The 15,610-nt window shown below is 35.0% G+C and overlaps 1 protein-coding gene across 1 annotated transcript in view; it reads right to left on the minus strand.

Annotated features, from left to right (window-relative positions):
• The window catches only part of LOC129234019 (40S ribosomal protein S13), a 33,751-nt gene extending 27,784 nt beyond the window's left edge, over positions 1-5,967 (minus strand). Inside the window, exon 1 of the mRNA XM_054867924.1 lies at positions 5,855-5,967. Within this exon, the coding sequence (XP_054723899.1) occupies positions 5,855-5,877 (23 nt within the window). The 5' untranslated portion in view covers positions 5,878-5,967. The remainder of the gene's footprint in view (positions 1-5,854) is intronic.
• Positions 5,968-15,610: the final 9,643 nt, after the last annotated feature.

Genomic DNA, 15,610 nt, shown 5'->3' on the forward strand with positions numbered 1-15,610 from the left:
GATAGGTAAAATAAAAACCTAACAGACATAGAAACAATCTTAGGAAGGTGAATTCCGTTGTAACGGACGTTACATTACGCACAAAATCATTTATAAAAAGATTATGAGATGCATATAAATGCTTCCAAATAGGAGCAAGTTATTTTTTCTTGATAAAACCAAGACTGAAGATTACTTTGACCAGGTTTCAAAATTTATTTTTGTATTTAAGCTGCAAAAAATAAATAATATTTAACTGTAACGGACGTTACATAAAGTGGAACATCATTTGTGCTATGGCATGATCATATTAAAAAGTCTGTGAATCGATTATGTAAATTTGTTCAAATCTTTTTGATTAACTTTACAAAACATGCCTCTAATTTATCAGAACCTTGGTATTAAAATTCAGTTGTTCTCTTTTGTGATAAAATTTTTTAAAATCTCTGTAACGGACGTTACGGGCTGTAACGGATGTTACACTGTATGACACGGACATATTGTATGCATGTATTGAATGACAAATTAATAGTTGAAAGGTGATACCTTAACTTCTTATAGACCATATAATAAAATCACACAGTCATAGTCAATCATTTCATACAATAATTGTAAAATGTTAAACCTATAACTTAATTATGCTATTAAAAAAAATACTTTCGACAAACACTTTTGCGCACAATAATTTTGTGACATTTACTTCACTAAAAAGAATGTTTGCATTTCATGAATTCAAAAACATATTTGCATTTTATTCACCTTAAATGAAAATAACCCTTGAGCTGAAACTAGCTTCACTGGAGCGCTGATTTTTACGGAAAACTTGATTTACCTTATACCATTCTGTATCGGTTTTTTTCTGCTCATTTGAAGCTCTTTTCAGACCAGTGTAGAAAAGTTCCCGGTCTGTACCCTCAATTATTTCTTGGAATTAGCCAGGATATATCTCACCATTCGAAACAACTGTTATTAATATAATTCTTATAATATAAATGTTTCCGATGTTTGGCACAGTGGCGGATTTAGCCGGATCATTTGGGGGAGCAGCATTCTCAAATTAGCTCAATTCTCACAGGTGTCCATCCTCCCAAGAGAGCCCAAACCAAAAATAGATAATACCCTCCCCCCCAAAAAATCAATGACACAATCTGAACCATTGATCTACCCCCTATGCATGGCCCGAGTTACTACATCCGGTCAGAAGTTGAGTTGAATGAGCCTTTAAATGATGTCATGAAAAAATGTCTGAACATTTAAAAAATAAAGATAAATTTTTCTGTTTCAAGGGAAAGGAAATAATTCTGCTCTGACTAGGAGTTAAATTTATTTAAAGTAAAACACATCTGATAAGATTCACTATTTTTTTAAGTTTTCGTCATTTTTTTAAACATTTTTTCCTTTCCGAAAAAAATTCCAAAGCTCATAAGGTTTGGAGGGAGGGGGACATGGACCCCCTCTTAATCTGTCCCTGCTGGTCAGTAGTTTTGAATTTCTCCATCTTTGAAAGGACGGAACAATCTCCTAACCTTCAAACTTGAGTCAATGTGATTAGATTCATGGATGGTACTAAGTTTCACTACTCTTCAAGCCTTGTCACCAGAGTTTTTAAGCATTGACAACCAACATTACAAAGAAATAGTCGAAAATTGGGTCAGAATTTCAATGTAAAATCATTTCCAGGGAGAGAGAATTTTGAACGTTGTCCTTTTCCTACCTCAAAGATGGTCCCTACAATTGCGTTTTTAGAGTTTCAATTCTAAAGATGTGATTGGGGAGAGCTCTCACACCTCCCTTCCCATGGCATCATATTTAAAATTGTCTAAAATCTTGTTTTTGGTGTTTCAATATCAAGAAGTGCTTGAGGAAGAGATCACAAATTTGTGTCCTTGAATCTACCAAAGATGGCCAACCATCATGATTTAAAAGACTTCAGTTTAAAAAAAATTCCGGATAAGAGCCTCCGAAATTCTCTTCCCCTGCCTAATATCATCAAAGATCATCGCAAGCTGTTTTCAGAAATAAAATTTTACAAAATTTAGCTAAGGCTTAGAGCCCCTTAGCACGTTATTTATGAAAGAAAATTAAACCGCTTAATCAAATATTGAGTACGTCACTATTTTTCTTCAAACTGTATTTACAATTTTAATCTTTCTAATGATCTTTCTCTCTGCTTATTTCATCACATTTGATACGAAAACTGGTAAAAAGAGATGCCATCTTGATATTGCATATTTTCTTACAAGGAAAAAAAGTACCATTGAGGATCTAAATGATTGTTAGAAATAGTTTGAGTACACAAATGAATCAATCGGTGAACAATTTGAGTAAAACCAAAATACTGGTAAAAATTCTTTTTTTCCACATTCTTTTTACTTGAAACACTTCTAATTACAACCCCCTTAATCAGGATTTAAAAAATTAGGCGTACCTCAAATCTCTCTCTCTCTCTATATATATATATATATATTTCGTTTTTTATGTTAATTTGTCATTAGCCATTCGCTCCCCAAAAATGATTGTCTATACCCCCCTCCCCCATTGGCATGTGCCTTTTTCAGGATCCAGTCCAACCCTGGCTACATGTTGGCAACCATGGACTTTATGAATTGTTTGATATGTTGAATACATTTTTATAATTGCATTTAAAAATGTGTAACGGATGTTACATTCAAGTTGTAACGTCCGTTACAAACCTATGTAACGTCCGTTACACGCCTGTTTCTGCATGGTTTTTATTATAATCATATAAATTTTGGGAATTATAGTTTCTTCAACCTAAAAATGAAGAAAATAATTAAGAACAAAACTTTTTAAAAAATGTTTCACAATGTGAGGAGAATTTATTTACCTTTTTGTAACGGACGTTACATATAATACATGATGTTGTAATTATGTCCCTAATTAGACTATTTATGTTCAAAACAAACCCAAACATGGTTTTATTTTACTTTTATAGTTTTTATATCAATATTGAATTTACTCCATTTAAATTTAGAATCATAATTTGCATTACTAATAAGGTACAAAAATGATCATTTTACTTGCCAAAAAACACAAAAAATAGACATTTTACCATCTCTTCCTCCACTTAATAAACCTAATATGAGAAAAAAGCAACACTAGATTCTTGCTCTAGGGGTTATAAGCTTTCCAATGATATATAACTCTTAGGGGTTTGTTTAAATTGATTTTCTGACCTCTTGGTTTCATGTTAGCTGGAATTCACCGGAAGTACATCCTGTGGTTAATCAGTAAGACTCAATACTTTGTCGTTGAGGAAAAAAGATGCACAAATATGCGGCAGTGTACAATCGCACCTCATTAATTAATTTTTTTTTGAACAGATAATTGGCAGAAAATGAGTAGGGAATTAGAGTACTTAATTTTGTAAAGCAAAAAAAAATTTTGTTTCTTCATAAAATCAATTTTTCCTGATTTTTTTGTTATTTTTTCAAAATTCCCTGATATGTCCCCGACTTTTCCCTGATTAATAAAGTTCCCCGACTTTTCCCTGATCTGTCGCCACCCTGATTATGTCACTGATGGTTACTTTTCTCTCCCAGAAGTTGACAAATTATTAGCTATAAATTTATGGCTCGCAGATTTATTTTATTCTGAAACACCCAAAATAGAGTTTTTCTCATGCAGGTTTAAGATTGCTGTCGAAATTTTTGCAGAACAAAGCAAAAGAAGACAATGTCGCAGAATTGTGCTACGAACTGCCGTTTGCTGAAGTGTGCATACGATGTCAATTATAGCTTAAGCTCTTCCCCCGCCTCCTGGACCAGAACAGAAAAGGGGTAAAGAATGAATGATTTCAAAGCTGAGTAGTGAAATGTCAAAATGAAAAGGTTGAAAAGTGTGGGAAGGCTGATAAGATCAAGTTAAGTGTAAATGTTTTGGAAACAATGCTCCTTGGGGACTGAGTGCTACAGGGGGCGGATTGAATAGAAAAAGAGATAAGGAAGCTGGACACTAATACCTGGTGTACCTTGTGGAGTGGCCAATCTAAGTGGATTTGCAAAGGGCTAAGTGCCAGGTGCGTGTGACATTTCAAAGATTTCCTTTTGTGCCTCCCCATGTACCGTAACTCTTGAATTGTTTGCCATGGTCTGTCAAGATCACAATAGCAGTTTAAACAGTAATGTTATCATACCAAGTAAGCAGTTTCTGTTGAAAATCAATGGCGGTTGGCTGAAAGCGGGGTGGTGGTTTGAGGAGGAAATTTGTTTTGCCTTCCTATACAGAACGTTTTTTTCACTGCCTTTCTTGGCGAACTAAGAAGATGGGGGTTTGTTGGGGGCAGTTTAACGAAGTTTGACTGTAGTAAAGGACAGTGTTGATCAACTTTCTCTTACCAAAAGGTTGCACCTCATTGTAAGATAGGGCTAGAACACGTAACTAAAGACTAAGGATTACTTAATCTCCAAAATAACATAAAAACATGGAAAAGGAAAGGAAATTACTAATTAAGAATTGTTGTTATCATTACATACTTCTTTTAGAAATTAAAAGCTCCTCCAGCTTTTTAGAAAACAGTTTTTAACTACTTGGCTGCAAACTTGCTATTATCATTCTGAATATTCAATGAAACATTTATTTGTTCTGAATGTTTCCAGTACATAGTTTTCGATTCACAACATTGACCATTACAATAGGCCACATGGATCAACTTAATGGGTCACTGAGGCACACAGGCTACAGGTTAAGCACCACTGCTCTAGTAGGATCGACTTCATACCTACTTGCAAAAATCCTCTAGAGAGAATTTATAAAAAAAAAGAGAGAGAGGAAAGGAGTCCCAAATTTCATTTTTAAGTAAATGAATTGAATCCACTTTATGCATGGATATTAACTTATTTTCTACTTCAAAAAGATGTAAAATTAGAACAAATTCTCACTACATTACAAGTAGCAGTATTTGCTTTGATATGACAAAATACAAGTGAAATAAAAAAAAGTAATTCATCTAAACTTTAACAGACAGAAGAGTCTAAAATGGAAAACTTGCCTCCTGCCACATGCTACTAATGTTTTACATATTTGAATACGATCATTAGTCATATTTAACTAAATAGTTTATCCTGACTACGAGATATCTGAACTTGCACATATATTATGTAGACATGCATTTTAAATTGATGTTTTATTACAACTACCACCCATGATAAGATGAGAAGACCAGAAAAGTGTTTCTATTTCCTCATTTGTTAACAGATCACCTTATCATAAGCACATAAGTTCAAAGAGTATGTCAAAATTTTCTAAGATGTAATATTTTTTCTTTTTCATTTTCACTGAATAAAATGCGAAATTTTGTAAATTTGCTATAAGGATTACAATTTTCAAAAAAATAATAATAAATAAATAAATAAAATAATAATGAAAGGGGGCTGCAAAGTTGAACCATAAGAATCGATTTGGGTGTGTAAATGCAAAATCAGGACACTTACTCTTACCACTCTGGTCGAATTGCAATAAATTGTCTTCTATAAAGGCAAATTTTTATGAAATCTTTTACAAAAGCAAAATCTCAAGAAAAATGTATGGCAGGCTGATTTCTTACCGCTAATGAAGCGTGACAAATCACTGGAGTTTGTATTAGTAAAAACAAAATAACTTTTTATTTCTGTCGAATAAAAAGATCTTCAAAAGACAGATTAAAGTGATGACAAATTGTTATTGAAAAAAAAAGGGCTGGAGAAAACGTACAGTAAAAGTTATATGTAAATACATTCAGAGTTGAGCATCGGAAATCCACTGATAAACCTAAAAGCGTTAATTGCTACGTGGTATATATAAATCTACACAGAAATATGAATTAGAATTTCGTCATTTTAATAAATAGAAAATAATTTTGAATATTATACATTACCCGGGAGCGTGCATACGACCCATGTTTAATTAATTTACGGTGGATACTTCAGCTAACCACGTTTCGCTCTTGATTACACAATAATGGCGGCGAGAAAAATCTGTACAGAGCTGTTGCCATTTTTAAAAATAGCACATGCTAAAACCTTCTAAAGGCTGGACTTCAGCAAAAGGAAACATAACCAATGTTATACCATGGAAACCAAAGTCCTCATCACGCGGAAGCGGGATTCAAAATGGATTTAGCGCATTCTGAGTGAGAGGTAGCAATTTGAGAAACATTATGGGAAAAAAAAATTATTTGAATTTTGACATTTGAAATTCAAATTATGTTTTTCGCAATCACGTGTATGTAGGCGTATATGTTTGTGTCTGTGTGTGTGTGTGTCAGTGGCGGATGGGCCCGGCGGGCAGCCGGGCAAATGCCCTTTGGACCGCCTCTGTTGGGGCCGCATTGAATCTTTCAATTAAATAGTACAAAAAAAAATGATATTTCTTTTCTTTCCTTTTTTCCTAATTAAAAAAAATAAATAAATAAATATCTCTGAAAATTTCATAATAACCCGGTATATTTCTAAACGACTTATAAGAAAGTCGCTGCTAGAAAAGTAATGGTTACAAAATTCAAAAAAAAAAAAAAAACTCCGCAAACTTATGCTGTGAGCAATCAGATATTTTACTGTGTGTCTGTAAATTCAACGGTTGGCCGATAAGGTAACTTTGTTGCATAACTCTCCAGGACCTTCTACTACCCTAACAGCTGCCTGTAATAATAGTCTGTAGGGGACAATGAACATGTAAAGGCAGAGGGTCGTCGCCAGGGGAGGCGTAGAACTGAAGCTGCCAATTTTAATTTAGGGATGAACAAAATTAAAAAAAAAACTAATTTGAAATTTTGGCATCTTGAATTCAAACTATGTTTTTCGCAATCACGAGCGTGTGTGTTTGTGTAGGCGCATGTGTGTGGGTGCGTGTGTGCGTAAGTGTATGTATGCATGTGCGTGAGTGAATGTTGTGTACGCGCGTGTGCGTGTAGGTGTTTGTGTGTGTGTGTGTGTAGGACATGGAAGCCTCCGACCAGGAAAAGCTCAGGACCGGGGGACAGCCGCGCCTGGAGGACGGCCGGCGGTGGTGCTGCAGAGGCCCTGTTCCAAGCTGAAAAAGGAACCGGAACATCAAGGACGGTCAAGTGAGAACAATAAGCAATCGTGATTGCTCAAAAATAAAGAAAACATTCTCAGTATTAAAAAAAAAAAGTAGTAACATAATATCAAGTGGAATTCCCGTAACAAAAAGTATTTTTTCAGAAAAATTTTGAAAGAAAATGCAACCCTTGAATATTAACCAATTAAACCTTTGAATATTATTTAGGAACATCCACGGTTCTTTATTATAATTTACCTAAATAAAAGCAGTTGAAATTTTTCGGGACATTCTGACAGATTAAGAAATTTTTTTTCAACGAAAAAAGTATTCAGTACGTAGTTCAAACCTATGACATGTTTCAACTTAGTACAATAAATTAATAGATTAATAATTATGGCGGTTTCATAGGAGCATGCGTTAAACAGAAAAAAAAAAGTTAAAGTGCAGTAGGAGATTTAAAATATTGTGATGAATACCAAGCTTTTGAATGCATAAATCGAAAATACAATAAAACTTTATTAAGATATTCCAGCTGGTGGATATTTAAAGTAAAATAAAGTTGGGAGAAGACCTACGGTGTCACTGAAAAGTACCACATCAGCCCAAAATGTTAAAAGATTATTTTAACGAATCGCAAACACTTTAATTTCAAACAAATTCAAACAACAGGTTGGAAATTGAAAATTTCACTATGAAAAAACCAAAGAACTAAAATGGTTTTGGAAAAGAAATACTGCGAGGAGTTTTTTCCATAACAATTGTACCAAGAATTTAATAAAATGATAGGGAGTCAGCAAAGAATGTGGAAGGGAGAAAGATCCTCGAACCCTACCATTCATTTTACACCTCCAAGGTAGATTACAAACGAGTTTTAAAACTTTTATTTTGAAAGAGTGCAGGGAAAGTTTCTAAATCAGAACCCAGTCCCATCTCCTATTGCCTATCGTTACCAAAAATGGCCTACATCTTGTATTTAGGACTCAAAATTCGAAAAGCTTCCAGGAGAGTGATCACCCAAATCCTGCAGAAGCACCTCCACCCCATCTTTAAGGATAATTTAAAATTTCCTTTTTAGGACAACAATTTAGAAAATATTCAGAGGTCATCGAATCTCTCCTCCCCCTTGTATCACCAAAGATGGTCTGAAATTTCATTTTTAGGGCTTCAATTCCGAAAAGATTTCTAAGAAAAGCCCTCGATAACATCAGTGAATATCATCTACGACTGTGTTTTAGAATTCAAATTTCGAAAAATTACCAAAGGAAGGTCCCAGAACATCTTTACCGACTAAAATTACCAAAGTTCGTCAAAAACTGCGTTTTAAAAGCTAACTTTGAAACTTTTTCGCGTCTAACACGCTCGCCCGTCGCCTCACGTCATTGAAAGCCGACGAAAATAACGTATTTTAGCTTCAATTTCCAAGAATTGTCGGTCCCCTTTTACCTTATTAAGGAAGATCTACAATCTTTTTCTTTAGATTTCAGTAACGAAACAATTCCTGGAGAATACCCTCGAGTCTATTTCCCTTACATTACCTAAGATCATCTAGAATGCATTTTTAAGACAACTAATTTTAAAAAATTCCCGGAGGGGGGGGGGGGGAATCGGATCTTTATTATCATTGACATTGTCAAAGATAGTTTAAAGATGTTCATAGAAAATATATTCTCTTTTCACGCGATATCGCGTGAAAAGTTCCCCATCACACACACACACACAACCATTATTGCACGTAAGACTTTGAGATACTTGGGGGGGGGGGATATCTATCGGTAACAAACTTATTGAAGAACTTCAGTTTCAAAAAACATCACCCTCCCCCCCTCCAAAGAGTGTCAATTGTCACCTAAATTGGGGCGCATCGGGAACTTCAATTGAGAGATTTTGCCTAGAAAGAATTCCTGAACGCCCTCCTTTCTCCCCACTGTTTCCAAACATTGCTTACACATACGTTTTAGAGCTCTGATTTTGAAAAAGTTTTGGGGGAATCCTCCAAAACTCCCTCCCACAAATATCACCCAAGGTCATCTAAAAATAATGTAACAATACGTTTTTGAAGCTATAATTTCAAAAATTTTCCAGGGGAGTGCCCCCGAACCCCCCATCATCAGCACGAATATTGCACTTTTTACTATGCAGGTGTTCGTATTATTGATTATTTTTCTCCGTATTCGTAAACGCAGTTCTCCTAATTTGAATCCTCAAATTCTAATGGTGACTCCCTTCTAAAACTAGAAGATGAATCATCCGCTCTATCTTTTAATCTGAAAAAAGAAAAAAAAAAAAAAAAAAAAAACTAAAGGGCGAGGGGGGAGCGTCTCCTCTTCAAGGAGCAAGTCTTAAGGGGCCGACTGGCCTGTAAATGCCTGGGCCGGTTCATGCTGTCCCATCCGCCACTGATGTGTGTAGTTGTGTATGTATGCGCGTGTGTGTAGGATATGGATGCAACCCGGAGACGGCTTTCGCTATTAGAGCATCAGCATCGTGAGGCCGGTCGACGGTGGTGCAGCAGAGGGAGGCGGGGGGGGGGGGGGAATAAAATCAAAGGACGCCAAAAACGGTCAAATGAAAACAATAAACAATGTGACTGCTCAAAAAATAAAATTGAAAAATTAATTTGAATTTTTATGTCTGAAATTCAAACTATGTTTTTCGCAATCACGAGTGTGTGGATGTGTATGAGGGCGTGTGTGTTTGTGTCTGTGTGCGGGCATGAGTGCGTGGGTATGTGTGTGTAGGTGTGTGTGTGTGTATAGTTGTGTGTGAATGCGTGTGTGTATGTGTGCGTGTGTGTATGCCTGTGTGTGTATGTGTGCGTGTGTGTGCGCGCGTGTATGTATGCGTGTATGTGTGCGTGTATGTATGCGTGTGTGTGTATTATATGGACGCAACCTGGAGACAATTTTCGCTAGAGGAGCAGCATCGTGAGGCATGTTGACGGTGGTGCTGCAGAGGGAGGCGGGGGAAAAATAAAATCATAAGAATTCAAAGCAGTCAAATGAGAACAATAAGCAATGTGATTGCTCATAAAAAAAGTAATTAATTTGAATTTTGACATTTTGAATTCAAATTATGTTTTTCGCAATCACGATAGTGTGTATATAGGCGTGTGTGTTTCTGTCCAGACATGAGTGTGTGGATATGTGTGAGTGTATGTATATGTGGGTGTTTGTGTCTGTGTGCAGGCATGAGTGTATGTGTGTGTATTGGGGGGTGTCTGTATGTATGCGTGTGTTTGTGTCTGTGTCCTAAATGAGTGTGTGTGTGTGTAGGCATGTGTGTATGTATGCGTGTGTGTTTGTCTGTGTGTGTGGGTATTTGTGTGTGTAGGATATGGACGCAACCTGGAGACGGTTTTCGCTAGAGGAGCAGCAACGGGAGGGGCCGGTCGACGGTGGTGCTGCAGAGGCAGGCGGGGGGAAAATAAAATCATAGGAATTCAAAACAGTCAAGTGAGAGCAATCGTGATTGCTCAAAAAAGGAAAAAAAAAATAATTCATTAAAAAAAAAAAACAGTTTACTAGGTACAAAACTTTTCAAGTTATGAGATCTGCCGTTTATTAAAATATCGAAAAAAGTAGTCTTTCAGAAAGCGCATTTAAGGATTTTAATATCAATGTTTTAGACAATTTTTGAGACTAAAATTCTCAATTTAAGTAGTTACAGTAGACCCTCGTTTTACGCGGGGGTTACGTTCCACGGAAATGTCGCGTAAATCGAAACCCAATACTAGTGTTAAAATAGGGGTTTTGTTTCGTAGATAACAAAATACTTCATTCTTGTGATGACTAATTGCATAATATGTTTAATGTGAACTTATATCGACTTTTATGCACAACATGCGTAAAGAAAGCACAAATTAATTTCGTGTTCTGTTTATAAAGAGGTGCTGGCTATAACAGTCTTTTGGCAGACATTAAGAATTTTTCTCTGTAATTCTTTGCAGAGCATTAACGCATCACTTGCGTCATTTCCATGACAGAATCTTCCTTCAGTAACAAATCAGAAAGATCATTTCTATTGTCTAGGAATGGCTCAAAATTTTCTATGTGAACGTATTTGGTTGTGCGCCATCGACGTCGGTATCCTCGTTCGTTTTGGTCTCCTTTGTCACCCCTAAAAGCTCTATTTCCAGTGAGTTGCTCAGAACTGTGTGAGTTTAATATTCTTACCTCTGGAGAGAGCTCTGAAACCAATTGCACAAAATGTCTCAAGTGGCCCAAGCTCAATTATTAGCACGCCAAAAAGCAGTTGATTACGCGCAATCTGCAATCTTTAGGACTTTCGATTTTGAAAGAGGGGGAAATTTTATCTGCTTGCAGGCACGTAGCTAGAACTTTGTTAAGGGGGGGGTCCAAGGTTGCACGAACTTCAAAAGAGGAGGCATGCTAAAGCAGAATTAGTAGCTGATAATTACACAAGACTAAGATAAATCCAATTAAAACTGATCATTATAATATGATAATTAACTAAAATTAATTAAATAGTTGAAATTAATAGAGTCTTTAGTTAAAATTAGTTAACAAAAAGTTAAATGTTAAGTGGTAAATTAACATTAAACTGAAAGTTATCACATACAAAGTTTCCAAATATGGGTGAACCTATGTCCTCCTGAAAATAAGTGATATATTTTCTATTAATAAAAAGGGCACAATAAAAGAAAAACGGAAAACGAAAACTGTTCTAGAAATTACTTGGAAAATGCATGCGATAATTTAATAAAATATTAAAGCTTTGTAATATATTTCAGCAAAATATGTACATTTGTACTTATGCCATTTTATTTGAAAACTAGAAAGTCACCCGTCAAGACATGACGGGTGAAAATTGCTTCAACTCTTCTTCATTTGAACGAAGCAATTGCCTGTTAGGTGATATTTTGATAGTTGAAATTTTAACTCTAACATCAGTGGATTAACCCTAAACTCCAGTAGATAACGTTCATTGTTTTCGTTTCTTCATTCCTCTGATATGACACAGTCTTACCAGTAAAACTGTTCAAGTTACCGGATCGAGTTCAGCCTTGTCACAAAGTCTTTCCTTGCATGTTAAGCATTACCAAAACATATTATCGAATTACATATCATGCCGTGGTGCGAATTCATTGTTGAAACACGCGGGTTACTCGATCATCGTCATTATTTATATGAGGATAAATATATCTATATCTATGGAGTCGAATGTATACGAATGTTACATAACGTAATACGTAACCCTGCCGATTTGAACAACATTTCAGGCAAAATCCCACAACTCTCTCAACGAAAATATTAACAAAGTTTCATTTAAAAAGCTTGAATTAGTTTTTATTTATTTACATTTATAATATTTTTTTGATAACACGAAATAGAATGAATATTTCCAATCTTATCCGTTTTCTAATTATCATTCCTAATCATCAATTAAAAGCTTGAACAAACTATTAACTTTTTGAGGGACGGAGGCTTCCTTTGATGCAACCATTTATATATATATATATATATATATATATATATATAGATATATATTTTTTTTTCTTTCTTCAGCCAACTGACACAGTGATTTCAGTTAGCTGGAAAAAAAAGAGAAGCAAGAAATAAATGGGGTTCTCAAGTGAAGTCACTATTCCTCAAACGGTGAAAGTATCGGAAAAGGCGTATTGCCGTTTTTTATCATTATTTTTTTCTTTCTAATGGGGCTGTGTTAGAGGATTTAGCCTTTTGCGGTACAAGTGCGAACCAACGATATGGCATCCAGTCATTCATATGCCACCATTAAGGCGCGGATGTGAATGTCACAGGAAAATTTGATGCCCAGTTTCCACCAGATGGAGACACCTGAGCTCTCTTCGATGCGAAACTGCAAAAGGAATTTAATTTTGTCAAGAATATTCAGTCAAACGACCTAAGGGATCTTTTACATGCCGATTAATGGAATGTATACCTAATGAATTAAATTAAGCATCTGTGTAATTTTATTTTAACAACATGTTGTTAATTTTAACAACAATACATATCATATTTTACGAGGCAGGTAATGATTTTTTTTTCTTCAATACGATGTTAGCAAAACACTCTATTGCAAGAAATACTAAATATCTTTAGCTTGAAGAAAATAAGTGTTTAAAAAAAGGCAATATATAAAAGAAAAGCTCAAAAACATTTACCTCGTATTCACCTTTTTTGTTTCTTTGCTTGTAACGCAGTAAATAGTGTTAATTTTCACCTAGTAATTTATAGTTAAATGCATATGCCTGTTTTTTGTTTCGTTTAATGCTAATTAAATAACTCCTTAGTACAAAGCCAATGAATAACAATCAGAAAATGTATTCCAATGATGCAAATACAAATATGTTTTATGGAACAACATCGAATAAGATTTTTTTTTCGTCAATTAAAAACTAACTGTTTTTCTTTTGGGATCATAGAATCACAATTCAGTAATATTTAAAAGTAATAATTTCTAATAAATTACTTATTACATGCGTTAATACGACCGAACTTGTAATTTCATAAACTAATCACAGTAAAATATTCAAGTAATTTTCAATTTAATTTTTCTATAAAACTTTGATACCGTAAAAAGTTTGTTACATCAACTTCAAGTTTTATATATTCATTTATTTTATTTATTTTACCTTCAAACACGAATTTTTTTTTTTTTTTTTTTTTTGGGGGGGGGGGGGGGCATTTAATATGTTTCATGATCATGCTTAAATATTGGTGGGAAAACATCAGTAAAAAAATCTACGTAATTTGTTACTCAGACAGGAGAGAGATGTTAAAAGTAATCTAAAAGTTCAAATAAAATTTTTATCAAAATATAAAATGAATCTGAAATGAACCACTCCAAAAATATAGAGTTAAAATGAAAAAAAAATCAATAATTATTTTTCTCATCCTCAAACTCACGAAATGTGTAGAATTTCTTTTTTCGCTGCTAGCATAGAATCTAAAATTAGTTTTTAAATGGAAAAATACATTAACACGTAAAATTGCTCGTATTATCAAGAAAACTTTAAAAGGGAGCACTGCGACTTACCTAGTTTGGGTAAACTTAATTTTCTTTTGCATACAATTTTGTTTAAGATATATAAGTATGACATAGATAAAAACTGCGTGTTAAAACAGAAAAGAATCGGAATTCAATTACTGATTCACCAGGAACGCACCTCACTCTGGCTGTCTTTCGTACAACATGCGTCTACGAAATCCACGAAAATCCAAAAAGAAAAGAGAAAGAAATAAAGAAAACCACGCCAATATGAGACTGTGGGATACGGCGGAAGTGGCAATAAATGCTTGTTTTTACTTTGCCAATGGCAATTTGATGGACCAAGGAGAGGGGCTGAATTTCAAGGTCACAGGACCCAGCTGGTTTGAAAGTCGAAAGGGACATTTCCCCGTTTCGGACGGAGTAGGTGACACAGCAAAAAGCAGACGAAAATTGGGAACCTGCGGTTGTTGCACGAGGTTCTCGTGTTTTGAATTGACTCAAGCGCTGAGAAAATTGCCGATTACTGGGAATATTTAAGGAGAGAGAATGCTGCGTTTTATAAACTCATTACCTTTTGGAAAAATTTTGTTGATGCGAGATGGAACAACTGAGAAAAAAGGAGAGGGGTCTTTCGGGAAGGGGGGGGGTCCGGACCCCATGGACCCACCCCTTGGCTACGTCCTTGCTGCTTGCATTGCCGCATCCGCGTAAAACCGAAACTCATCCTCGTGAAATAAAACAAAGCTGTCAAATCTTAAACCGCGTATAATCGAAACCGCGAAAAATAAATCCGCGTAAAACGAGGGTCTACTGTACTTTCTTTGTCTACACTTGTCAATATGTGAACAGTAGAATCTCGATAACTCGAAGAAAGTTATAACTCGAACATTTGTTTATTTCGAAGTTTTCATCGGGTCTCAAACTTTCGAGACTGTTCCAGTGAGCTCACCGCAACTGGACTGTTTCGAAAACTTTCCATAACTCGAACGTTTTAGCCGCTCACTCGGACTTCGAGTTATCGAGAGTTAACTGTAATTTTCTTCAAGCTTTTCTTTTTTTAAGGATTTTAGAATCTTTGGGCTCTTTAAGTTCAATTCCCGGTTCTTACGACATCACTTTCGGTGTATTTAATTGGCTCAGAATGTTTCTAGTTATCGTAATAAAAATAAGATTTAAACATTTTTGGTGACGCAAAAACATGTTATTTTAAAATATACAACAAAATAAATAAAACGATGTTAGGAGGATGGAAGGTTAGGGACCTTAAGGGGCCCCAGAAATTGGGAGGAAAATTTAAAAGAACTAGCACTAAAGACTTATTAACGTTGCAAATATGCACTGCTGGTTTTTAGATCAACTTGGATGATGTTGTAAGGAAAAATTCGAAGTATCTTTACAGACTGTTTTCGAAATTAAAGTCTTAAAAACGCATTTGTAGACCCCTTTCGATGAGGTTCGGAGATTTGTCCGAAAATTGAGTTTAAAAACACAATTCATTTAGTGAAGAAAAGGGAAATTTAGTTTTAATATCATTCCATCCCACATTCTCTCTCTTAACTATGTCCATATCTTCTTTTATTTATTTTGAAAAAAAAAAAAGAATCCCCCCAGAGGTGTATCATTTAGTTGATCAGGT

This window comes from Uloborus diversus, unplaced genomic scaffold (assembly GCF_026930045.1).
Source record: "Uloborus diversus isolate 005 unplaced genomic scaffold, Udiv.v.3.1 scaffold_912, whole genome shotgun sequence".
Classification (NCBI taxonomy): Eukaryota; Metazoa; Arthropoda; class Arachnida; order Araneae; family Uloboridae; genus Uloborus; species Uloborus diversus.